The sequence below is a fragment of the Mustelus asterias genome, chromosome 11 (assembly GCF_964213995.1).
Source record: "Mustelus asterias chromosome 11, sMusAst1.hap1.1, whole genome shotgun sequence".
NCBI classification, from domain to species: Eukaryota; Metazoa; Chordata; class Chondrichthyes; order Carcharhiniformes; family Triakidae; genus Mustelus; species Mustelus asterias.
In genome coordinates, this window is record NC_135811.1 from 52,619,259 (window position 1) to 52,647,188 (window position 27,930).

Here is a 27,930-nt window from a genome sequence, read left to right on the forward strand (position 1 = left end):
CTTCCTGAGTAGCTTTGCCCTTGAATTTGGAGGTGTATGACTGTATGTAGTGGGGTCATGGTCATAAATTCTTGCAGCCTTTGAAATGGGACGAAGAATGAATTGTAAAGGAGAGAGAAAGAGATGGCAGAGAATATTAAATGAAAGCAAATTAAACAGAGACATGGGGTTTGATGTTATGTGCCACTGGTGGATACATTTCCCATCTGGCGGGTGGCATGCAAAATAGGGTGGCCATCCATACCACTACCTTCCCACCCGATCCTGAACTGTCCCATAATACAGTCACGGGGCGGGTAGGCAGTCACTGAAGTCGGCAGTCCACCGACCATATTGAAGTGAATAATTTAAGGGCCAAATTAGGCCATTTATCAAGCCCCATTATGGCTTGGATGAGTACTTGGCATGCATTACATTCAAGGCTATGGGCCAAGTGCTGGCAAGTGGGATTAGGTGGGCAGGTGAGGACCTTTCATGTGTCGCTGCAGACGTGATGGGCCAAAGGACCTCTTCTGCACTGTAGTATTCTGTGATTCTGATAATATGCAATCCATGCCATAAAATGTTTGGTGTGGGCAGCAGGGTGGGAGCAGGGAGCCCGAACCTTAACTTAAATATTTAAAGGGTGGGAAGAAAGAAGGGGGTCATCGCGTTTCAGGGCTACACTTTGCCAATCATGGAGTGCCCCCCTCCCCCACCCTGTGTCAAATCATTCCCCTTCCTTCCTAGTTGCTCCCGCCCTCAAAAACACCCTTTTCTCCTCCTCTCCCTTCTGTGCCCCTCTCCCTAACCTACCCCAACCCTTTTAGCCCAAGAACTTGGACACACCTGCTCCGGCGATCTACGGGTCTTGATCTGCTTTTGCTTCTGCAGTCCCAGCAAGACCACTGATGCCTTCCTGGAGCTTTCGGGACTGATCGGCCAGCAACTCTGAAGGCCGAGATATCCAACCCTCTTCCTACCCAGCCCTCAACAGCCGACCCTGCAGCGCTTTATGGCTATAGGGCATGAGGCATTTGGACCATATAGGTTCCTCGCCAATGTTGCTTCCAGTCGGGGGGGGGGGGGATGCCATCTGTACCTCCCTGTGTTACTCAGCCCTTGTAATGTGATCTATGGGCACATGGTGGAATGACAACAACTGACTCCTTCGTTGAGGGTTGGAGAAATGGAGGTGTTGTTGCCCGAAATAGGTGAACAGAGCATTATCCAATGGTGGTGTTACTGGTCTCCAGTAGAATTGGTGAACAGATGCAGCAGAAAGTGGCATGGTGGCACAAGTGGTTAGCACTGCTGCCTCACAGTGCCAGGGACTCCGGTTCAAATCTGGCCTTGGATGACTGCTTGTGTGGAGTTTGCATATTCTCCCTGTGTCTGCGTGGGTTTCCTCTGACTGCTCCGGTTTTCTCCCGCAGTCCAAAAATGCGTGGGTTAGGTTGATTGACCATGATAAATTGCACCTTAATGTCCTAGGTATTAAGATTAGCAGGTAAATGTGTGGGGTCACAGAGTAAGCCTGGGTATGAGTCGGTGCAGACTCGATGGGCCAAATGGCCTCCATCTGCACACTCCAATTGACCCATGATTGCATGATACCCGTGTTACCTGTCAACGTGTTGCACATTTACCCCGCTGCTCTTGCCAAGCTACCATCTCACCTTGTATCTTTTTCATATCATCATACGTATAACTGAATACTTTACTAGGAGCACATTCATTTACAATCGTACAACTTATAAACTTGACATACTCTTGTCTCCCAAGGGCTCCACACATCGCGCTATAGCTATGATATGAATGGGGAAAAAAGTGTTGGCAGTGAATCTGGCTGATGTCCTTTCCCAAATTTCCCATCATGCATAGTCATAACATTCACTTAATGAGTCACATTGGCTACATTTGTCAGGTTATCAATTTCGTCTTACTTTTGTGTAATGTTAAAAACCTGCTGTGGATCTCCATTTTGAATGTGATAGGTGATTGGGTCCCTCTCACGATCAGTTGCCTAAAATATATAGAAAAGGAAGCATGGTTATAATACAGTAATTAAAGGTCGTCAAGTATAATGTACCAATCTGAGGTTCCTAACCCATTTTAGATGGGTCTTCCCACACTCACAGTAACTTCTTGCATGTTGTGGGCTCATGTAAATTGCTTTGATGGTGAAATTGTTTCGTTATCAATTGTAGAACATTCCAGATTATTGTCACACTGATCTTCTTTTCAGCAAGAAAAACAATTAGGGGCTCCTGAATGTAATTGATTGTGTGATTGAACACTGGAAGTTTCTACCATAGAGAATTTAGCCATCAATCTTCAAAGAAAGCACAATGAACAGTTGTTTACTAGAACTCGAATAAGTAGAGTAACAGTATGTCCAGAGACTGAGAGAAGAATCTGTGAAAGCACAGTTCAATGTCTCCACTGAAATAACAAAGGAATTGCACACATGAGAATTAAGTATTTAGTTACGAACAAACTCCATCAACAGAATTAAACATTTTGTTCTGGTTATTTAATTGGAGATGCAACAAATCAAAAATTAGAGGCTGGTTGACAATCAGCTGCTTCTGGCAAGGGGCAGCATTTACATAGGCGCTAATAAGGAAGTCATAGGGCCCGATTTTACCCAAAATACGCACGGGCGCGAAATCGCGGTAAAGTCGGGCGTCGGGCCTTTAACACGATCTGCATCCGAATCCGAGCAGATCGCGGCTTTACCGACACCCAATTCGGGCGCGGGTCCAGCCCGCGCACGGATTGGGCGGCCCGACAATTTAAATGCATTTGCATGCATTTAAATCGACTTAATGAACCGCGCGCCCAACTCTACCACCAAATCCCACTTTACCACCGCGCGGCCCAATCCGGATCCGCGTTTTTAGCGACCTGCAGAATAAAAGTCCGAAGCGGATTTCTATTCTGCAGGGGAATCTCAGAAACCCATCATCCCCGACCATCCTTCGCGGACCCTCCCACTAACCACCCCGGCAGGCCCCCCCCCCCCCTCGGGGATCGGACACCCCTGGGAGGCAGGCCCCCCTCGGCAGAGCACACCCCCAACTTACCTCGATCGCTGGTCTCCCTCTACCATCCTTCCGACCTGCAGTCCTTCGAGAGCCTGCAGCACCTTCCTGGCCTTCCGCTGGCATCTGCCAGAGGAGGGGGGCCGGCTCAGATGGATCTCTGGTTGGGGGGCGGAGGTTGGGGGCAAGATGGGGGGGGGAGGATGGACTTGGAAGAATCTTGCAAACCGCAAATAATGTAGCATCTTCTTTGTGCTGCCTAATTATCTATGGGAACGGTAATTAAACTACAGTGTCCTAGTGAGCAATTAGTGACCTGTTTAATACATTGTGATCTGTAACTGGATTGTTGAGGCTCAAATGTTCAGAGTCCTGTGGTGAAATTGGAAGAATTGTCCCCGTGGTGGAACTTGGTTGGAAATAAGATTCAAGGAGATTACTAAATCTTTTGCATTTTGGTAGAAATAATGTAGGGAGGAGCTATACGATAAATGGCAGAACCATAAAGGGTGTAGATACGCAGAGGGACCTGGGTGCGCAAGTCCACAGATCCTTGAAGGTGACGTCACAGGTGGAGAAGGTGGTGAAGAAGGCATATGGCATGCTTGCCTTTATAGGACGGGGCATAGAGTATAAAATTTGGGGTCTGATGTTGCAGATGTATAGAACGTTCGTTCGGCCACATTTGGAATACTGCGTCCAGTTCTGGTCGCCACACTACCAGAAGGATGTGGAGGCTTTGGAGAGAGTACAGAGGAGGTTTACCAGGATGTTGCCTGGTATGGAGGGGCTTAGTTATGAGGAGAGAGTGGGTAAACTGGGCTTGTTCTCCCTGGAAAGACGGAGGATGAGGAGAGACTTAATAGAGGTGTATAAAATTATGAAAGGCATAGATAGGGTGAACGGTGGGAAGCTTTTCCCCAGGTCGGTGGTGACGTTCACGAGGGGTTATAGGTTCAAGGTGAAGGGGGGGAGGTTTACCACAGATATCAGAAGGACATATTTTACACAGAGGGTGGTGGGGGCCTGGAATGTGCTGCCAGGCAAGGTGGTGGAGGCGGACACACTGGGAACGTTTAAGACTTATCTAGACAGCCATATGAACGGAGTGGGAATGGAGGGATACAAAAGAATGGTCTAGTTTGGACCAGGGAGCGGCACGGGCTTGGAGGGCCAAAGGGCCTGTTCCTGTGCTGTATTGTTCTTTGTTTTCATCTGAACATTGCACAGAATTAGAGGAATTCCCTTTGGAAGATATTGTCAAAATTATCATCGCAGGAACTAAAAACCTGACAAGTCAAAAATTTGGGAGAATATTTCAAAATATATATCCCCCCCATCCATATTTGCCACCTTAGCTGTACCAGCCTGGGACCCCTGGCACTGCCCAAGGGGCAACTTGACACTGCCTACCTGGCATCGGGCAGTGCAGATGGGGGAATTCGGTGAGGGTGTGGGGTGCCACTGCCATTCTGCAATTGGGCTGAGGGAGGTAGGCCAGTGATTGGGGCTGGCCATCAGGGTGGGGTGGATGTGGTTAGCCTGTTCATAGAATCATAGAAACCCTACAGTGCAGAAGGAGGCCATTCGGCCCATCGAGTCTGCACCGACCACCATCCCACCCAGGCCCTACCCACACATATTTACCCACTAATCCCGCTAACCTACGAATCTCAGGACAATTTTTAACATGGCCAATCAACCTAACCCGCACATCTTTGGACTGTGGGAGGAAACCGGAGCACCCGGAGGAAACCCACGCAGACACGAGGAGAATGTGCAAACTCCACACAGACAGTGACCCGAGCCGGGAATCGAACCCGGGACCCTGGAGCTGTGAAGCAGCAGTGCTAACCACTGTGCTACTGTGCCGCCCACGGTTGGGGATGTCAGGGCTACAGGGGGCATGTTGGGACTGCGAGAGCGGATCGGGAGATTGGGGCTGCAGTGGGGTGTGTGGGGGGACATTGAGGCAGGCTGGGGCGGGGTCGAGGCTGCCCCAGACATGTTCGTGGGGGCCAGCGATTGGACTGTGGCGGGGTCAGAGGGCCAGCGATGAGGGTTCGAGCTGGCCAGCAATCGGGAGGCCGGCAGTGTGTGGCCACTGCACAAATGCCGATCTTGGCACTGACAGATCAGCGCATGTGCAGTGGCCCACTTAGCACAATGCCTTCGGCCTCTCCTGTGGGAATAGGCCGTGCCCCCTGATTTTTCACGTGATTCACACTGAGGCATGCTGCAGTGCACAGAGTGTGGGAGATTCATTTTGAAAACCCCGCTGAAAAAAAAGCACGATTTACTCCAGTTTTTACACAAATTCGGCACTTAGAATTTTTTTGGGAGAATCGCCCCCATCATTTCAGTTTGTGACTCTACAATCCAAATAGCCTGCAGCCATATATTTTCACTCCAAATAAAAAAAATGGATATCCTATCCTTTGAATGAGAAAGTTTGGCCTTGCTTCACTTTTTGCATGGTTACAGTTGAATAACAAACTTTCTCTTCATCTGAGATTAAACCAACTTCTAGTCCCTAAAGTTGCACTGTAAATCTATATTGCAGTCGCACACTCTTGGAGTGTCATGTGACCTGCTTGGCCAATCAGGCCGGAGCATACGAATCCTGGAGCTGAGTGCGGGTTTTCCCTGCCAGTTAGGAGTCTGGAGGCATGAAGTACGGTAGTCTTTATATCACTCTCTGAACACTGTTACTTCCTTAATCGAAGTAAAACCGTTCATTCATTAATCTACTTGGTGGTCACCTGTCTTTGCAAGATACAGTAAGAAGTTTAACAACACCAGGTTAAAGTCCAACAGGTTTATTTGGTAGCAAAAGGTGGCTTTTGCTACCAAATAAACCTGTTGGACTTTAACGTGGTGTTGTTAAACTTCTTACTGTGTTTACCCCAGTCCAACGCCGGCATCTCCACATCATGACTTTGCAAGATACTACATACATAAAGTTGGTTTTTGATCGTTAGCATTTTTGAGCGACAAGATTCTCCCATACTGAACTGGGATGGTACAGAGGCAGGCTATTGACATGCCCACTCCGTACTTGGCCCACCTATGTTCCTGCCTTGGATCTGCCTAATTGGATAGTGGACCCGACTGTAGGCCAATTAAGATCTCAGCCCCACCTTCCAGCAGGCAGGCAACAGATGCAGGTTCACGACCCGGGACTGAACCCACCTCCCTATTCCCATCTCAAAGGGGGAAATCCAGCCTCTGGTTTCAAACATGTTCATATGTAAACTTGTCCAGATGCCAGACAATTAGAAGGCAGCAGCATCCCAAGGAACCTACCCGGACTTAGAGTCTTCATTCAAAAATATCTCGACACAAAGTGTGGCGAGGCAGTAAATTGTATCACAGGATCCTTGGTGGCCACTTCCAATGAGTACCCATAAAAACCAATATTGCAACATACCACTGCATTAATAGAAATTGATCTCATGGGTGGAATTTTACTGTCCTGAAGTCAATGGACTTCTGAATGGTTCGCCGCATTTTACAGCCCCACGCTGACGAGTATGTAAAATTCCGCCCATAGTTCTGAGAGGCTAGTAAGTGAATCCTATCCCTGGTGGAAGCTACAAAACAGCATAGAAACCCAATCCAGTTGCGCTTACAGTTGAGTGAGAGTGACAGCACATAAAGAGTGAGGCCAGGAGTTGGATGACAGTGAGAGTCACAGTAATAGAAAGAGTCAATCCAAGACAAATAGTGGAATCACACTGCGCTGGTATAGAGAACAGAGCTACCGGTTAATATAAAAAACAGGGAAGCAGTAAGTGGTTGGTTCACTGAACAAAAGTGGGAGTTGAGCAGCCAGAGCTTTGTGGAACTCTGATGACCCCGAAATGAAGTGAGGTCACAGGACAAAGAGCCAGTGAGCTGAGTTTTTTGGTAAGCTTAATTTAGTTCAAATTGATCAAATACAAAGACCCGCAAGCCAGAGCCCTGAGGCATTAATCGAATGAGTCGGTAAGTGATTGGTTGGTGAGTTTTAAGGGTCTTTTTTTCCTCTAAATTGGGGAAGGGTTTTAAACTGCTACCGGGGACATGCAAGCATTATAGCTTTACAAGTGAGCACAGTAAGAAGTCTCACAACACCAGGTTAAAGTCTAACAAGTTTATTTGATAGCATAAGCTTTCGGAGCGCTGGGCCTTCATCAGGTAGTCAGGTTCACTCACCTGATGAAGGGGCGACACTCCGAAAGCTTGTGCTACCAAATAAACCTGTTGAAATTTAACCTGGCGTTGTGAGACTTACTGTGCCTACCCCAGTCCAACGCCGACATCTCCACATCATGGATAGCAATATGGGTAATGGCAAGCATGGCAAGAACGTACGAATATATGAATACATCAGCAAGTAAGGCCAGAGGAGGGACAAATAGTAAAAAGACAGAGTTAAGAGCTCTTTACACAGCAGTCCACAAAACGATCAGCCATGATCTTACTGAATGGCGGAGCAGGCTCGAAGGGCCAAATGGCCTACTCCTGCTCCTAGTTCTTATGTTCTTATGTATAACAAGATGGATGAATTGATAGGACAAGTAGAAATAAATGAGTATGATACAATAGCCCATTGCAGAGACCTGGTTACAATGTGACGAAGGCTGAAGTCTGAATTTTTAAGGGTATTTGATATTTCAGAAGGACATGAAGAAAGAGAAAGGAAGTAACAGAGCCAACAGATTCAGAAGCCTGAGGTTCTACAAGATACTGATGATGAGGACTGTGATGAAGAGGCTGTGACAGCTCTTGGGACAATGCCCAATAAAATGCTTTCCTGCTTATCAGGTCATTGACAGCTCCTCAGTTTCTTTCATTGAAGCAGAATATTCATCGAACAAAATAGCTAATATTCCTTGCAAAACTCAAACGATCACCCTTGTGCATTCCCTTTAGTGCATCTCTTGCAGGTGCCTTTGCCTAGCTCCTACATACTGCAACCCCAGTGGTTGTAGCATGGCTGATAGAAGATTGCTGACTTTCAGTGGGGAGACTGCAAATAGCATTGCAGGATGTTCTTGTACAGCTCTGGGCCTTGAAAACCTGACTTTAGACTGCAGCACCTAGGCATGGCTGGCTGACAGGCAACTGCAAGAGCACAGATGGGAGTGACAGTGGTGTGATGACAAATTATGTCATTCTGAGAGATTGCCGCAGGTTTGTGCTTCACTGAGCTGCTGGCACTTCCCTGGGGCAGTGACTCAGCAGTCTTAATGACCTGTTGGATTAGGTTGCTTTTCTACTGGGAGGCCATGCAAACCACTTTCAGCACCAGTATCCAGTACTCACTTGAGCCCTCTGCAGCAAAATGTTTGCATGACTTTGTCTTCCTGGAGAGATGACACTAATGTTATTCTTTCCCCTTGCTCTGGTTGCAGCCTCCTCTTGTCAAGTGAAAATCAAGCCTCTACATTAATCTCTATTATAGTATCTAAGCTGGTGGCTATATGAGATCCAGTCACAATGTTTCCTCATAATTGGCGTCCTTTCAGCTGTAGTGTTCATTTTTTCGCACGTCTCCAAATTTCTCATTGACAACTTCCACCTCTCCACCCCCATGTCAATTTGGAATTTAGCCAGTGCCTCCAGTCCAGTACCAATCCATTTTCCATTATTTTATCTACAATCATTCTTCTGTCTTTACCATGTATTACTGCAGAAAGACTGAATCATGTTACCATGTCTATGAGATGTGAAATTAAAATGTTTCTGTCATTGTTCCACACATCTTGAAGTCCATAGCTACAAATTCATTAAAGTGCCGTGTTAATGAGAGACTTTGCTCAAGTCATGATGGTATCCTCTGGTACTTTCTGCATATATTACATTTTTCACTAATCTCTTTACTAAGCTACTGTACACTTCATCACCTATCCCAGCATCCTTAAGTACGATTTTTAATCTGTGCTTTAATTGTCAATGTAGCTTTAAGACTATTTGCTTTTAATCTCTCAAATTCCTATCACCTGATATCATTAACGTTTTTTTTAACATTAAGATTAAAAATGTCTAGTTTTGTTAAAAGGATACAATCATGTTCTCTGATTGGGTAAATTGCAAATCTATTGACTTTCCAAAAGCAACTGCTTTATAATGTTCCATGTCTAATTTCATTTGTGCCTTTTTCATGGATGGCTTACATCAGTAGCAAGGATATCTCACCCCAGATACTCCATCTGTACTAATAAAGTGGTCGAACTCAGCTTTTCTACATGGAATCACCAATCTTTGTGGTGACCTTAAATCTGAGTCTGAAACAAGTAGAACTTCCATATTCCCTGACCCTACTTTGATCCTATACTGAGTGAATCTAAACAATATTTAAACCAATTCATTCATGGAAGCTATGTGGTGCAGTGGTAGTGCCCCTACCACTGACCCAGAAGCCCCAGGTTTGAGTTCAACGGCAGAGCTTGTTGACCACGGAAGGAATATTCAATGCAGTTCAACGGGCTGATAATCAGCTCAGAAATTCTTTCACTACTTCTCCCAAAATGGGGGAAAAAAAGTATGGGTGTGAAGATGCGCAAGAGAGAAACTGATCCATTCCACATAATAAGAATGTATACGGTTCAAAAATGGTGCACTTAAATGAATCTGTGACTAGTACACTCATTACCAGACTGAAACTTCTTGTGACCAGTACAATTCCCTCAGACCAATCAATATCGTCATCTTCCCCTTCCAAACTTTCTATGTCATGCATCACTTCCCAGACACTACTATCACTCCTGGGTATGTCCCATCCCATCAGTAGGACAGACCCAGCAGAGGTGGCAGCACAGTGGCATACAGTTGGGAGGGAGTAATCCTGCGAGTTATCAAAATCAACTCCAGACCCCATGAAGTTTCATGGCATCAGGTCAGAAATAGGCTATGAAACCACATGCTTATTGCCAATACTGTGGTTACAAAAACAGGTCAGAGTCTGGGAATCCTGCAGCAAGTAGCTCACCTCCTAACTCTCCAAAGCCTTTCCACCATCTTTAGGGCACAAATCAGGAGAATAATAGAATATTTTCTACTTGCCTGGGTGAATGCAGCTCCAAGAGCGATACCATCTAGGACAAAACAGCCTCTTAATTGGCACCACATCCACAAACATTCAATCCCTCCATCACTGACGCAATGTGGCAGCCACGTGTACCATCTACAAGATGCACTGCAGGAACTCACCAAGCCAGCAACATCTAAGCTCATGACCAGTACCATCTAGAAGGACGAGGTCAACAGAAGATTGGGTACACTGCTACCTGGAAGTGCCACTATGACTGGGTACACCACCACCTGGAAGTTCCACTATGACTGGGTACACCACCACCTGGAAGTTCCACTCCAAGCCACACACCATCCTACCTTAGAAATATTTTGGTATTCCTTCACTGTCGTGGGGTCAAATCTCCAGAACTCCTTCTCTAACAGCACTGTGGGTGTACCTACACCACATAGATTGCAGCTGTTCAAGAAGGTAGCTCACTACCATCTTCTCAAGGACAATTAGGAAAGGGCTGAGCCAGCAATGGCTACATCCTATCAATGGATACCTCAATATGCCAACACCTTCATGCACAGGTTCGAACAAGATTTCTTCACCGCGCAGGACCTTCAACCTACGCTATACACTAGATACATCAATGACATCAGGCGGCATGGTAGCACAGTGGTTAGCACTACTGCTTCACAGCTCCAGGGACCTGGGTTCAATTCCCAGCTTCGGTCATTTTCTGTGTGGAGTTTGCATTTTCCTCGTGTCTGCGTGGGTTTCCTCCGGGTGCTCCGGTTTCCTCCCACAGTCCAAAGATGTGCGGGTTAGGTTGATTGGCCATGCTAAAATTGCCCCTTAGTGTCCTGAGATGCGTAGGTTAGAGGGATTAGCGGGTAAATGTGTAGGGATATGGGGGTAAGGCCTGGGTGGGATTGTGGTCGGTGCAGACTCGATGAGCTAGATGGCCTCTTTCTGCACTGTAGGGATTCTATGATGACATTTTCTTCCTTTGGACTCATGGCGAACAATCACTAAAACAACTACATGATGACATCAACAAGTTCCATCCCACCATCAGACTCACCAAGGACTACTCTCCAGAATCGGTTGCATTCTTGGACACACGCATCTCCATCAAGGACGGTCACCTCAGCACTTCACTGTACCGCAAGCCCACGGATAACCACATGATGCTCCACTTCTCCAGCTTCCACCTAAACACGTTAAAGAAGTCATCCCCTATGGACAAGCCCTCCGTATATACAAGATCTGCTCAGATGAGGAGGATCGCAACAGACACCTACAGATGCTGAAAGATGTCCTCGTAAGAACAGGATATGGCGCTCAACTCATCGATCAACAGTTCCGATGCACCACAGCGAAAAACCACACAGACCTCCTCAGAAGACAAACACGGGACACGGCAGAGTACCCTTCGTCGTCCAGTACTTCCCCGGAGCGGAGAAGCTAAGACATCTTCTCTGGAGCCTTCAACATGTCATCGATGAAGACAAACATCTCACCAAGGCCATCCCCACACCCTCACTACTTGCCTTCAAACAACCGCGCAACCTCAAACAGGCCCATTGTTCGCAGCAAACTACCCAGCCTTCAGGAGAACAGTGATCATGACACCACAGAACATTGCCACAGCAACCTCTGCAAGACGTGCCGGATCATCGACACGGATGCCATCATCTCACGTGAGAACACCATCCACCAGGTACACAGTACATACTCATGCGACTCGGCGAACGTTGTCTACCTGATACACTGCAGGAAAAGATGTCCCGAGGCATGGTACATTGGAGAGACCATGTAGACGCTAAGACAATGGACGAATGAACACCGCTCAACTATCACCAGGCAGGAGTGGTCCCTTCCAGTCAGGGAACACTTCAGTAGTCCCGGGTATTCAGCCTCTGATCTTCGGGTAAGCGTTCTCCAAGGCGGCTTTCACGGCACACAACAATGCAGAATCGCTGAGCAGGAAGTGATAGCCAAGTTCTGCACACATGAGGACAGCCTCAACCGGGATCTTGGGTTCATGTCACACTATCTGTAACTCCCATGATTTGCCTGGGCTTGCAAAATCTCACTAACTGTCCTGGCTTGAGACAATTCACACCTCGTTAACTTATGCTTAACCCTCTCTCCACTCACATTGTCCGCACCCAGTAAAGACTTGATTACCTGTGAAGACTCACATTCCAACCATTATCTTGTAATTGAGTTTGTGTCTATACATGCCCTGTTTGTGAAACAAATCCTGCACTCACCTGATAAAGGAGCGGCACTCCGAAAGCTTGTGCTACCAAATAAACCTGTTGGACTTTAACCTGGTGTTGTGAGACTTCTTACTGTGCCCACCCCAGTCCAACACTGGCATCTCCACATCATCCTATCAATGGGAAAGAGAAAACCCTGTTGTTCCACTTTTGGCTATCTATTGCACTATGATATTTTGAATCATATCTGAAAAACCTGTTAATAATTCCCCAAGCATTCCTAGGGCTCATTCTTCTACTATTATTACTCCATCCCTATCATCTGCAAAATCTGCCAAAAATGTCTCCATCATCATTTCTTTTGTCTGTGATTCTTCCGTTGTATTGATGCATGTTCCCCATATCTCAAGTGTCAAAATGCTGTGAGCAGTGTATTCTACATCTTTTGTGATAATGCCGAATGTCCCATTCATGCCATGAAAGTGGCTAGAAATGATTACTTTCCCAGGACTTTCTTAAAGCGTCAGACATCTGGTCCAAAAGCATGTCTCTTTCTGACAATTTAACTCAAGTTAAGACCAGGAGCCTATTCATGTGCGACACTTTAGCAATAATTCAAAAGCAAGCACTGAGAACCAGGAAACTGCAAATAGAATTTCTGCAATCTTGTACATAGTCTGTTAAATTCCATGATATATTCTTCTCTGGAACTACTGTCCATCTTCCTAAATTTATCAACCTCTGATTATGTATTGTGTCCATTTAATGGATCATCTTGCTTATAAATTTTATCCATAAATTTTAATAGAATATCCAAATCTTCCTCACTGTCCAACCATGAGCTTCTATAAAACATAGCGTAGCCGTAGAGTGACATGAAAGAACATTGAGTCAGCAACAGAAAGCCTCAGCTATGTTTTACTGCTGATAAGCAGAAATAAAATTGCACATCTATACCTACATATTATTTTATGAATGGACCAGATTGCTGACCTGCTCGAGAGAGAACACAAATTAAACAGTCAGTACTTCCAAGAATGTTTAAAACCTCAGACAGCGAATCTATTTGCAAAATTAACAAAATTAAATGTGATTATAATATTGTAGTTTGGAGGTAAGCATCTAGTTTTCTTAAACTGCTATTCTGTACTTCTAAAAATATTTTCTACATTAACAGTAAGAAAAATGTGCATTTCACAGAAGCATTTCATGAAGTAATGCATTGTCCTGTCTTATAATATTTATTGAAGCATTGGGTGGGATTTTACGGCTTCGCTCGGGCGAGATCGTAAAATCCCACCCGAGGCCAATGGAGATTTCCGTTTTGGGAACCTTGCCCGCACTGATTCCGGGGCAGGCGAGGTGGTAGAGTTCAGGTCATTGAGTATCACCATTGATAACACTCTTCTTTTAAAAAGAACATTTAAAGATGGTCATCAGTAATCAAGTTCTGTGTATTTCTGGTTTTGGTATAAATTTTTTTCAAAAACTATTTTGGCTTAGAAAGCAAATATGTTACATGCTGGAACTATCCAAACAGGGCAGTGTGGATTAGTACAGACAGTTAAGGGCAAAAACAAACTGATTAACAAAGACCTAATTCAATTTCTATAATGTTAGAATTTGCATTCACTCGATTATATTCTGCTATTTCTGTGATCCACGTGGTCTGACAACCAAGTACATCTTTCCCCACTTTTTCCTCTTGTCTGAATACAGAGTTGGTGGAAGAAAAGGCGGCCTGCTACAGTTGATACTTTGGAACTCAATACTGTTGATAAACTTTCAACTTTGTCAGCCCTCTCTTGTTGCCACAAGTTGTCAACCTCCACATCATGGCTCACTTCTCTGTCCCTGTGCAACTTGCACATCACCCTTTGCTCTTCCTTTCCCTGTTGCCTGTTTTGTTTCTCCCATTCTCCCCACCACCCTGTTCCTGTCCTCCTCTTCTCCCTTCCCTCTACCCTTCTTGTCTCCAACACCACTCCACTGCACCCCCTCCGCCACCCCCACCCCCGCCATTGCACCCCTCTTCCTCCCCGTTCTTGATAGCCGTCTTTCTTCTTGCCCTCTTCACCTCTCTTTTTCCTCCAACTAAGTCTAATTATCTCCATTCCCAAGCCCCTGTTTAACCTGGACACCACACTTGTTTTGACATCCTGCAACCAACACCATGAGAGATTGATTTGTATTACTAGTAAAAAAATCCAATTTAAAATAAGCTAATATATGAGAACAAACTGGGTACACAGCTTTCTCTGTTTCTACGACATGGAATTTATTTTTGAGGCTAACTGATATTCTGCATGGTTTGTTAAGATCTTCAATGCAGTTGATCATCTGAACTTTGGTGCAGACATTGGCACCTAATACCTGTCCCCAGTACACACCATTAAATGCTGCAGTTCAGTGAAGAAAATGCACATTAAACTCATAGAGGCAATCAAAAAATATTTCTGTGGGATATATTTTTGTAATATTCAGCAATTCTGGACTTATAAAAATAAATGAACCAATAAATTAATTTCTGAAAATTCTTCAAGACTATTGAAGCTAGAACCCAAGTGTCAGAACTGTGACCAAATAATGTTTTAAAATAAGAATTTCTAAAATAATAAGATGTACAAATATAATCTGATCTCCTTTTGCACAGATTTTCTTGATTTACAGGAAGCTGAAGGAGATCGCAGCATTGTCTAAGTACCAGTCTACTCATTGATATCATTATTATAAAGTACACCAAAAAGACAAGAAAAACATAGCTTAGAACAGTCACTTAGCTTTAACAGCATGACAAAACTGAATTAACATCACCAAAGTTAGAAGCCATTAACCCAGAATGTTCAACTATGCATATTAGTACCTCATGGCATAATGCTCAGTAATGCCTCAGACTAGTAAAACCCAAGGAAGCAACCAACAGAGCAAATAGTACAAGGGGAGATACATGGGAAAAAATGAATTAATTTTTGATTTTGCATGATACTAAAATATACTTCTGTTGACAGTAACTCTTGGCTCGTAACGTGGCTCACCACTAATACTTCTTGAAATATGCAATTAAATTCCCACCCTTTAGTTTATTTCAACTTTAAAAAATGATTGCATTTACATTGAGTGTTGATGAGTTGATCGATGGACCACCTAAAAGAAATACAGAGCTTATCTGTATTCTGAGAGTTGAAATGTTAATACAGCCAAACTACCCTGGGTTAAAGTTTTTTTTTTAACTCATGGGCACCATTGGCTGACCAGCATTTATTGCCCATCCCTAGTTGTCCTTGGAGAGCAGCTGAGAGTCAACCACATTGCTGTGGCTCTGGAGTCACATGTAGGCCAGACAGAGTAAGGACGGCAGATTTCCCTCCCGAAAGGACATTAGTGAACCAGATGGGTTTTTTGATAATGATTTCATGGTCATCAGTAGATTCTTAATTCCAGATTTTTTTTATTGAATTCAAATTCCACCATCTGCCATGGTGAGATTCGAACCCATGTCCCCATAACATCAGCTGAGTTTCTGGATTAATAGTCTCGAGATGATACCAATAGGCCATTGCCTCCCCTAAAGTGGGCCGAGATGTTGCAGCCAGTGGCAATGTGACCGTGCTTGCTGTTAACCCTGAAGCAATCTTTGTTGCATGAATTTCATCTTTCACAATCTTAGTTTGATTCTAGCACCAAGTCTGGGTAATCTCCAGCATTCAGCAACAGTGATGTCTGAGGTGAGTTGCGTAGCTAATCACATTGAAGAATTTACATCGACAACAAAATAGAAGGTAAAATGCATTGATTATCTTTCATTTCTTATGAATTTTACAGAGAAAAATAGCAAGTGTGACCTACAGATAAGAATAAAGTAGAACTGAATCATCATAAAATTGTAAACAATTTTAGTTATATTGTATTAAAACCAATGGAATTATCTTAACATTTGATAATATCCCACAAATCTTTTTAAAAAGTTTTTCAGGGCCAGAGAAGTTGTTCATGGGTAGTTGTTCAGGAGTAATCAAGGACAATTAAGGATGGGCGACAAATGCTGGCCTTGCCAGTGATGCTCACAACCCATGAAATAACTTAGAACTCGGCTCCAAATCCAGTTACACCTCATTCTACAAGGTGTCACTTTATCAGGGTTTTTTTTTACAGCAGATATTATGGTGTAAAATCCCATCAGTTCAACTGATTTCTGAAGATTGCTATTTATGGGGAGTTCAAGAGCACAGCCTTTGAAGGAACACAGACTCTTTGGCATCAATTACTGGATATCTTTGTTAATCTGTATATATGTGAAGGCCAAGAGTGGCTGCCAGTTTCATATTTCTAATGAGAGTGAATGTTGATGGTTTCACCACCATAGCAACCATAAAATATGGGTCATTGTTTGCTCAATCTATGGTCACCATTAGGATCAATAACTTCTATTTGATTATTAAAATAAGCAACAACAGAGATACAGCATTGTTAATCTGTCACTTATGCAAATGCAACATTCACGTATGATCATTTTTCTCTCTTGTAAAAAGCAAATGTTTGGTAAAGGATGCATATGACAAATGACTAAACCACCTTTCCCAGATGACTAATAGCTACAGCTAACAGGTTCAGTTCAAGGTAGGATGACTGATATATCCAACCTCTCAATTATGACCTGCTGCGAATTTGGAGCATGCCACCATATCTCATTTACAAAGTGCTGACACTATTCTAAAAAAGCAAACAGAATAGTAGTGAGAACTGCGGAACATAGACTAACAATCTGCATTGATAAAGACATACATGGATCATAATGGCATGATCAGTAAGGTCTGGAATGTAATTGCATTTTTCTCCTTTTGTGACACCTTTTGCTAAAGTTGATATTAATGTTGAACTACCAGTGCAAAGGTCATTAATTGGTACTCTTCAGCCAGCTTCAACAACTGTTCAAACAGCCATGAGTGATCCTAGTGCAAAAAAGGATCATTTTGGTGTGCGCAAGACCAGTTGGCATATAATACAGGTGCATTAACCTTCTGCAACTACTGTTATATTTCAAGGTAAATTACCTGGGTCAAAAAATGTGGATAGCAGTCATGTCATTTGTGTCTATCCTTTTGAGTTGCCGAACTAAACTGTGCATTCCAAATAGGCACTCCAATTGTCTGAGTGTGTTTTTATATCAGAAGAATTTGTTAAACCTGTATAAGCTGTGCCCCACAAAATAACTGCAACTAAGTCCATGCATCAAGAAGATTAGACAAGCATATGACAGGAAGGCATAAAACATCACTATTAGTCCATATCCTTTCCAGGTAATGAGGACTCTAAAACTGGTCTGCAAAATTGCAACTAGATAAGTGTTTAGCTGGGCAACTTGAAGGGTGATGAAACTTAGCCTGCTCTTACCAATATGGTCACAACAAAAACATATATCTACTTAGTGCCTTTAAAGTAATAAAATGACCCAAGGCACTGCACAGATGCATTATAAAACAAAGCTTGACATCGAGATACATAGGAAAATGTTGGGTCAGATGACAGAAAACATAGTCAAACAGGCATGTTTTAAGGAGTGTCTAAAAGGTAAAAAGCAAGGTAGAGAGGTGCCTGGAGGCTATTCCAGAGCTTGGGACCTTTGCATCCAAAGGTGCAGCCACCAATGATGGAGCAATTAAAATTGGGATGCACAAGAAGCCAAAATTACTGGATTGCAACTACGTTGGAAGGCTGTAGGGTTGGAGGAGATTACAGGGATATGGAAAAGGGGATTTAAAAGTAAGGATGAGAATTTTAAAATCAAGATGTTGCTTGACGATGGGGGAATGAGAGGTAAGCAAAATAAAACAATGGGTTTCTCAATCGGATTTTAGTTTCTAATCCACTTCATTTTCTAATCTGTCTCAAAGAGTTTGGGAATTAGTTTCATACAATTTCTGGACATCAGGTTCTTTGAGAGGCCTGCTTGTCTTCCACTATAACTTAGGGAAGGATGAGCAGGGCTCCTCCTAAACAGCAGTACTCCCTCCACACCCCTACTTTTGTAAATAACACTGAACCAGTTGTTGGATCTCCTTTAATTCCAGCATTTTCAGAAATGAAAACAGTAAATGCGGGAAACGCTTAGCAGCACAGGCAGTATTTGCAGCGAGAGGAAGATAAGGTTATTCTTGCAGGTCAGAATCCAAAGGTGTACAGGCACCAAAGTTCAAGGTCATGAGGCAGGTGGGTATCTCAGATGTGCCTACAGTCGCATAATTGTAGAGATATGGAACTAAGGAAGCTTGGCCAATCTAAAATCATCTCATAGAAAACACTTAACAGCAAAGACTCCCAACCACTGGAACAAAAGGTTTTACCACAAGTTGAAAAAAAGTACAATATTCTTTATTGTTAATTGAGAAAGCAAAGGAAAGTCTTCCTCAATCTACCTCTAACTTCATCCATCTAACCCCTACCTCTTATCAGCTGACTCTGAAATGTTTATCCATGCTCCTACCAACTCCAAACTAAATGATTCCAGTGCTCTCCCAGTAGACCTTCCATCCTTAAACCTTGTAGTCCTGGTCATAGCTTACAAACAGTTTCACTTGACTATTAGAAGATGGAAGGTAATGAAAAATGGAAATAACGGCATGATGAATGGTTGCACTATATTGCTTGCTCTTGTGTTTGTACATTCCTGTAATTTTATGCATCTTCAGAGAGGCCATCACCAGATAAATGTCTGAGATTTGGCAGACATACATTCATTGGGATATCAATTCGGGAAATGCATTTCAGACAGATGACAGTAAGGGTCCTATTTTGTAGGATAGGAAATAGGCAAAGTTCAGGTCTACCAAGATAATGCTAAATGGTCTTGATGGTAACTGCATTAATTGGTGCTGAGAGAGGAAAAAGATTTAGAAGTGGTCATTGTTCATAATTTCTAAGAGTGAGGCATGTACTAATAAGATAAATTGGGTATTTAGGTACATCTGAAAATAATTTTCTGACAAGGCAAATCAAAACAGAATAGATCAATGGTGAAGCCAGTGCTGAGGTATTGTGATTGCTGCCTCAAAAAATAAATGGTCATGATGTATGAGGAAAGGATCCATCAAAAGTCGCCAGGATGATTCCTGGTATCGTAGTACAAAGTCACATAGAAACTGAACTTAACTTTGCTTGATAAAATGTCTGGAGGAGGACATGATTATCAAGTCAGGTAAAAACATGGTGGAGTGGGAATCTATTATCTTGGCTATGAACAGAAGATGGCATGACATGTGCAGAACATTCATACACCAGAAACAATATTAGGATTTTTAAAAAAAGTTTCCTGCTGCTGCACATTTGATGTGTGAAAAACAACTCCCAGGGAAGGTAATTGAATATCAGTTGAGAAATAGGATTGAAGGTTAGTTAACAACACTGCCTGTCTTTTCTGCAGTTTTGAGGTCAGACTAAGAAAATAATAATGTCCCTGAAAGTATTGTATCGGCAGATGAGATGGGAGGGATTTCAATAGTACAATCATAATGCATGGACTCTGGATGGAGTGAGTCTGATGTGTTGAATGGCTGTTGAATGGGTTTCCTTAAGTATTGAGAAAATCGAAATGGTAATGAGTTATGCAGTCCTCCTGATCTAATTAATAATTTAATACATAAATGAGAATTTTCTATTTGTGACGTAACATAATTTGTTTAGATAATTGTACAATTTTTAATAGCAAATTTACACTTATCTATAATGGATATAATTATAAGTCAGGATGATAATTAAATATGTCTCATTGTTCTACATAAGGAAGCTTTTACCTTTGACTCAGAAGGGTAGTATAGAGGAGATTATTGGCGCAGTCAGAAAGAACATTAAAATCCAATCCTTCAAAATGCAATTACCAGATTCTCAGTGCAGTGATGGGGAAAAGGAAACATAGCAATTGGAGCCTGCTCCTCCATTCATTATAATCATGCCTAATCATCCAACTCAATAGTCTGATCCTGCCTTTCCCCCATATCCTTTGATTCCCTTTGCCCGAAGTGCTATATCTAACTCCTACCTGAAAACATACAATATTTTGGCCTCAGCTATTTTCTGTGGTCGTAAATTCCACAAGCTGACCACTCTTTGGGTGAGGATATTTCTTCTCATCTCTGCCCTAAACTGCCCAGCCTGTTTCCTCAGACTGTAACCTCTGGTTCTGGACACGCACACCATTGGGAACATCCTTCTTGCATTTACCCTGTCTAGTTCTGTTAGAATTTTATAGGTTTCTATCAGATCCCCCCTCATTCTTCTGAACTCCAGTGAATGCAATCCTAACCGACTCAATCTTTCTTCATACATCAGTCCTGCCATCTTACGAATCAGTCTAGCAAAGCTTCTCTGCACTCTCTCTAGAGCAAAAACATCCTTCCTCAGACAAGTGGACCACAACTGCACGCAATATTCCAGGTGTAGCCTCACCAAGGCCCTGTATTGCAGCAAAACATCCCTCTCCTCCACTCAAACCCTCTCGCTTTGAAGGCCAATGTACCATTTGCCTTTTTTACTGCCTGGCGCACCTGCATACTTATTTTCAATGACTCGTGTATGAGGACACCCAGGTTACGTCGCACATTCCCCTCTCCTAATTTATGGCCATTCAGATAATAATCTGCCTTCCCATTTTTGTTACCAAAGTGGATAACCTCACATTTATCCAAATTACATTACATCTGTTATTCCTTTGCTCAACTTGTCCAAACCACACTGAAGTGTCCCTACATCCTTCTTACAGCTCACCCTCCCAACCAGTTTTATGCCATCTCTAAATTTGGGGAAATTACATTTAATTTCCTCATCTTAATCATGGATATATATTGTGAATTGCTGGGGTCCTAGCACCGATCCCTGTGGTACCCTACCAAGCAGTCACTGCCTGCCATTTGGAAAAAGACCCATTTATTCCTACTCTTTGTTTTCTGTCTGCTAACCAGTTTTCTATCCATCTCAATACACTACCCCAAATCCCATGTGCTTTAATTTTACATGCTAATCTCTTGTGGATTTTGTTGAAAGCTTTCTGAAAGTTAAAAAAGCTACATCCACACACCAGTAGATTTGACAAGCATGATTTCCTTTCATAGATCCATGTTGACTCAGTCCGATCCTACCACTGTTTTCCAAGTATTTTGCTATAAAATCTTTGATTATGGACTCTAGAATTTTCCCCACTACTGACTTTAGCCTTACTGGTCTATAATTCCCTATTTTCTCTCTACCTACCTTTTTAAGTAGTGGTCATTAGCTGCTCAACAATCTGTAGGAACTGTTCTAAAGTCTATAGAATCTTGGGAGATGACCACCAATGATTCCACTGTTTCTCGGGCTACTTCCTGAACAATTCTGAGAAATAAATTATCAGGCCGTGGGAATCTGTCAACCTTCAATCCCATCAGTTTCCCCAACACCGTTTCTCTACCAACACTGATCTCTATCAGTTCCTCCCTCTTACTAAACACCAACAATTCTAATTCACTCATGTCCTTTAGGGAAGAAAACTTACCATGCTTACCTGGTCTGGCTTACATGCAATTCCAGAGTCACAGCAATGTGGTTGACTCTCAACTGCCCTCGGGCAACTAGAGATGGGCAATCAATGTTGGCCAGCCAGTGATGCCCATGTCCCATGAATGAATTAAAAAAAAAACTTATTTGTGTCCTCCTTTGTGAAGACAGAACCAAAGTATCTATTCAGCTAGTCAGGCATTTCTTTGTTTCCTATTATAAATTCCCTTGTTTCTGACTGTCAGAAGACATTTGTCTTCAATCTTTCTCCTCACATGCCTATAGAAAATTTTACAGTTAGTTTTTATGTAACCCATTACCTTTCTCTTGTACTCCTTTTTCCCCTTCTCAATCAGTCCCTTGGTCCTCCTTTGCTGAATTCTAAACTGCTCCTAAGCGTTAGGTTTGTTGTTTTGTTTGGCCAATTTGTATGCCTCTCCCTTGGATCTAATACAATCTCTAATTTTCCTTGCAAGCCATGGTTTGGCCACCTTTTCAGTTTTACTTTTGCACCAGTCAGGAATAAACAATTGTTGCAGTTCTTCCATGCGCTCCTTGAATGCTTGCCATTGCCTACCCACCATCATCCCTTTAAGTAATGTTTCCAAATCTATAGTAGCCAACTCGTTCCTCACATAATTGTAGTTTCCTTTATTAAGATTCAGGACCTAGTCTCAGAATCAACTCCATCACTCTCCATCTTGATGAAAAGTTCTATCATGTTACAGTCGCTCTTCCCCAAGAGGTCAAACACCGGATTGCCAATTATTACTTTCTCAATATAAATACCCATTCTCGAATGCCCTGCTCTAGTTGATTCCTTAACTTATTGGTCAAGAAAACCATCCCATATACACTCCAGGAATTCCTCCTCTAAGGTATTGCGACTAATTTGATTTGCCCAATCTATGGGCAGATTAAAATCATCCATAATTATAGATGTTCCTTTATTGCATCTCTAGCTTTCTGTGTAATGTCATTCCCAAAATCACCACTACAGTTTGGGAGTCTATATACAACCTCTTCTAATGATTTTGCCCCTTGGTGTTTCCTATCTGTACCTGTAGAGATTCCAAATTGTCAGAGTGAATATCCTTGCTCAGTACGGTGTTAATTTCCTCTTTAACCAGCAATGCAACTCTACTGCCTTTACCTTTTTGTCTGTCCTTCTTAAATTCTGAATACCCCTGGATGTTCAGTTCCTATCTCTGGTCACCCTGCAGCCATGCCTCTGTAATCCTAACTATATCATACATGTTTACATCTATTTGCACGATTAATTCATCCACTTTATTGTGAATGCTCCGCACATTAAGGTACAAAGCCTTTAGGTTCATCTTTTTAACATTACTGGTCCCGTTTCCACTAATTTTCATTTAAGCCCTGTTTGAATTTGGACCTTGATTTCTCTGCTTATTCCCCTTTCTGTCTTTGATTTTTGTCCTCGATTCCCCCTCCTCTGATTCCTTGCATTGGTTCCCATGTCTTTGCCACTTCAATATAAACCCTCCCCATCCACTCAACGAAACACTCCCCCTCGGATATCAGTCCTGGTCCTGCCCGGGTGTAATCCATCCAGTTTGTACATCTCCCTCAGAACTGGCCCCAATGCCCCAGGAATCTGCAACCTTCCCCCTTACACCATCTCTTGAGCTATGTATTCATCCAATATATCCTGCTATTTCTACTCTGACCAGCACGTGGCAGTGGTAGTAATCCTGAGATCACTATGTCTGAAATCCGACTTCTCAACTTTCTTCCTAACTCCCTATATTCTGCTTTCAGGACCTCATCTCTTCTTTTACCGATGTCATTGGTACCTATATGTACCATGACCACTGGCTGTTCATCTTTGCCCTCTACAATGTCTTGTAACCTCTCCAAGACATCCATGACCCTAGCACCAAGGAGGCAACATACCACCCTGCAGCCAATCTACTCCCCTTACAATTGAATCCCCTATAACTATTGCATTCCCATACTTTTCACTCCTCCCTTCTGCAGCAGAGCCAACCATGGTGCAACAAATTTGGCTGTTGCTGTTCTTCCCTGAGAGGTCATTCTCCTCAACAGTATCCAAAGCAGTATACCTGTTTTTCAGGGGAATGGTCACAACAGATTCCTGCACTGCCTGCCTCGCCCTCTCACCCTACTCAGTTGTCATCCATTTCCCTTCCTGCCTGGGGAATCTTAGCCTGCGGTGTGACCATCTCTCCATACGTGCTAACCACGATATTCTCCGCCTCACGGTTGATCTACAGTGTCCACAGCTGCTGCTCCAGCTGCAAAACCCGGGTACATGTAATGACATCCTTGAAATGAAAGTGAGATTTTGATGTATTGTGAAGCGCAGGAAAAGATCAATAAGACACATATTATACACCACTGGTTTCAATCTGAGTGAACAGGGGAAAAGGAAAACTTATCAATTACACAACTGTAAGATACATTTCTATATATTTACTCTCTCATGCTCAAATAGGTAATAAAGGAAAACATTTAATTTTAACTGATGACAAATAAATAAGTGGTAATACACATTAAACTGAAGAGTAATTTCAATTTCTAAATAAAGCATGCAAAAGATATGTAAAACAAGAAAAAAGTCATCTTGTATACCAGAGCTTAATTTGACTGAATGCATTATAATAATGAGCATGTTGTCACCTGCAACAAAATTTCAATGACCCATTTCTCAGTTTTGCCATGATGAAAATGTTCCTTTTCAGCATCTGTGCCATGTGAAAATCTACAGCTCATAAGTTATTGGCAGAAGCATCGCCAGAAATCAGACTTTAGTTAATTTTTCATGTCTTTTCTATGTAAAAAGCTTTTATAAAGTTACAAGTTTATGTCAATGGAGTTTAGGCAGTACAGTAAGCTAAAAATGCGGAGTATGAAATGGTTTTACTATAGGTTCACTGTCTTAAACAGCGATGGCAAACAGGAGATAAAATAAGTAGTTTAGAAACTTATATTTACCCTCAAATTTAGTAATGTTGCCCCTGTTCGCATAGCTTCACTCACTTCAACGTTGTACAGCATTTGTGGAAACCTTGGAGGGCTCTGGTTGTTTGGAGGAAGAACCTCAATATAGACAGTGGTTATAGAGCTTCTGCAAAGAACAGAATTTCAGTATCAAAATCTTCATGAAATACACTTCAAATGTACAGCCTAGATACTGTTGCCAATGATAGTAGCTTAACACTTAATATGTTGACCTAACATGCCCTTGCCACCTATTTTGCCACACGTGTCAAATTTTATTTTAAACAGAGTAATGCTTCCATTTAAAAAAGTACACCAAGGAATGTAATATTAATGCATTAAGCATTCTCCAAAAGGCAATTAAACATTAATTAATTAAACATTTTCATAATGACCAACCCAAGAAATACAAAGGAAAACATTAGAGGAAGACTTTGATGAAAGAAAGCAGAATAAAAAATTGCACTGAGGTTGCATTAAAACTGCTTTGATTCTCTGGCATTGGAGTGTTACACAAATCAATAATCCAGTTGCAGAAATTACATTAACCTGTGAGATTGTCCTCTGAGAAAGTGACTATGTTGACAAGAAACACAAGGAAAATCAAAGAAAAGACCATTAGGTCCCTCAAAAGCTCCTTCTTCCGTACACTCACTGCATCAATGACTTGAAGCGTATTTGTACCATCGTGTCAATGAGATGTGGTTTCATGTTGTGCTGATATTACATTTACAATGCAAATGTAGCCTCAAATCCAGAGATAGAGCCTGACTCGATAATGGAACAGAGGTAATGCTCCCTGGAGTCATTTCAGGCTTTCAACTGTGATTGACTTTTTACAACTTAAAACACCAGGGCAAAATCAAAACAGCCTTACTTGTTAAATTAATCCAAACAGTTATCACCTTTGAGAACAGGCAGTTCTATTCTAAATTTTATTTTTCTTTCCATAGTTCATCCCACACCAAACTTATGGTTGAGGGGACACGTAAAAGTGCATTGTGAAGAGAGCTGTTCTATCTGGGTTGCTTAGGGACTGGGTTTTCACAACGGGACATCATCTGAAGTCAAAGGTTGCGATCTATTGCATTAGTCAAGATCAGTAAGATGGTCTGTTACATGTGTCAGGCACTTGAGGACATATTTCATAATCCTCAACCAAGATTTATTCCACTGAGAGAAAGACTTCACGAGAAGGACGAACCATGCGGCTAACAAAGGAAATTCAGGATGGTATAACATTGAAAGAAAAGGCATGTAATGTTGCAAAGTTAGGTGGGAGATCGGAAACTGGGAAAACTTTGGAAATCCAACAAAGGATGATGAAAAGAATGAAAATAGATTATGAAAGTAAACCAGCAAGAAATATAAAAACTGACAGCAAGAGCTTCTACATATATTTTAAAAAGGAACAGAGTAGCTCGAGAGGTGGAGAATTAATAAATGACAGAGCTTTGAACAAATATTTTATATCCACTTTCAGGGGAGAAGAATGCAAGACATTCCAATAATTGATGAAAGTCAGGGAGGCAGACGGAAGAGTGGAGCTTCAAAATCATAACAGAAAAAATGCTCAGCAAACTGATGGGACTAAAGGTTGACAAATCCCCTAGATCTGATTAGCCTGCATCCAGGGTCAAAAAGATCCTGCAGAGATAGTGGATGCATTGGTTATAATCTCCCAAAAATTCTCTTGATCTGGAAAAATATCAGCAGACTGGAAAACTGACCAAGTGTAATGCTGCATTCAAGAGGGAGAGACACAGAAAGCAGCAAACTGTAGGCCAGTTAGCCTATCACCTGTCATAGAATTATAGAACCAGTGCAGGAGGTCGTCATTTGGCCCATCGAGTCTGCACTGACCACAATCCCACCCAGGCCCTATTCCCATAAATGCACATATTGGCCCTGCTAATCCCTTGACATTAGGGTCAATTTAGCATGGCCAATCAACTTAACCCTCACATCTTTGGACTGTGGGAGGAAACCTGAGCACCCAGGGGAAACCCACGCAGACACGGGGAGAATGTGGAAACACCACACAGACAGTGACCCAAGGCTGGAAATTGAACCCGGGTCCCTGGCGCTGTGAGGCAGCAGTGCGAACCGCTGTGCCACTGTGCTGGGGAAAGTTTTAGAATCTATTATTCAGGAAGAAGTGGCAAGACATTTAGAAAAATCTTCATGCTATCAAGCAGAGTCAACATGATTTTATGAGAGAGAAATCATGTCTGCCAAATTGTTTGAGACCTCTGAGCCTGCAGCGAGCAGTATGAATAAAGGGGAATCAGGAGATGTATTTGGATTTCCAAGGTGCATTCGATAAGGTGCCACACAAAAGGTGCTGCAGAATATAAAGGTTCATGGTGTTGGCATGATATATTATTATGGACAAAAGATTGGCCAACTAACTGAAAAGATTCGGGATAAATGCAACATTTCTATCCAGAAACCAGAAGCTCTGAGGCATTATTTAAATAGTGAGAGATGGCAGAATGCTGCAGTACAGAGATCTAGGTGCCTTCCTTCATAACTCACAAAAACTTAGCATAAAGGCATAGCTCGATATTCCCCTTCCTGAGTAATTAGGAAGTGAATAGAATGTTGGCATTGATGGCAAGGTGGATGGAGTATAAGCACATGGAAGTCTTGCTACAACTGTACAGGGTATTGGTGAGTCACAGAATCACAGGTTCACAGAAAGAGGCCATTTGGCCCAACGTGTCTGCACCAGCTGGAAAACAAGCCACCCAGATTAATCCCACTATCCAGTGTTTCGTCAATAGCCCCGCAGGTTACAGCTCTTCAGGTGTATAGCCAGATTCCTTTTAAATGGGTTGAGGGTTTTTGCCTCTACTACCCTTTTAGGCAGAGAGTTCCAGGCCATTACAACCCTCAGAATGAAATTTTATTTCCTCATCTTCCCTCTAATCCTTCAACCATTTACTTTAACTCTATACTATATCAGAAATCTATAGTCTATGTGAGGCTTGTCCAACCTTTTCTCATGGAGGGAGAGGCACATTCAAAATATTCTCACTCAAGGGGCCGATGAGCAAATGTCAGAAAGATAAAATTTGGCAAAACATTAAATAGGAATTTCAAAATAAAAATGAGGAATGAAAAGAAACATCATACTGAACAAAACAAATAAGTAATA

The 27,930-nt window shown here is 42.6% G+C and overlaps 1 protein-coding gene across 1 annotated transcript in view; it reads right to left on the minus strand.

Annotated features, from left to right (window-relative positions):
• pcdh15b (protocadherin-related 15b) overlaps positions 1–27,930 on the minus strand; it is a 655,691-nt gene that overhangs the window by 356,440 nt on the left and 271,321 nt on the right. Inside the window, exons 14-15 of the mRNA XM_078222925.1 lie at positions 24,765–24,897; positions 1,926–2,005 (exon numbers count right to left, since the gene is read on the minus strand). Of these exons, the coding sequence (XP_078079051.1) occupies positions 1,926–2,005; positions 24,765–24,897 (213 nt within the window). The remainder of the gene's footprint in view (positions 1–1,925; positions 2,006–24,764; positions 24,898–27,930) is intronic.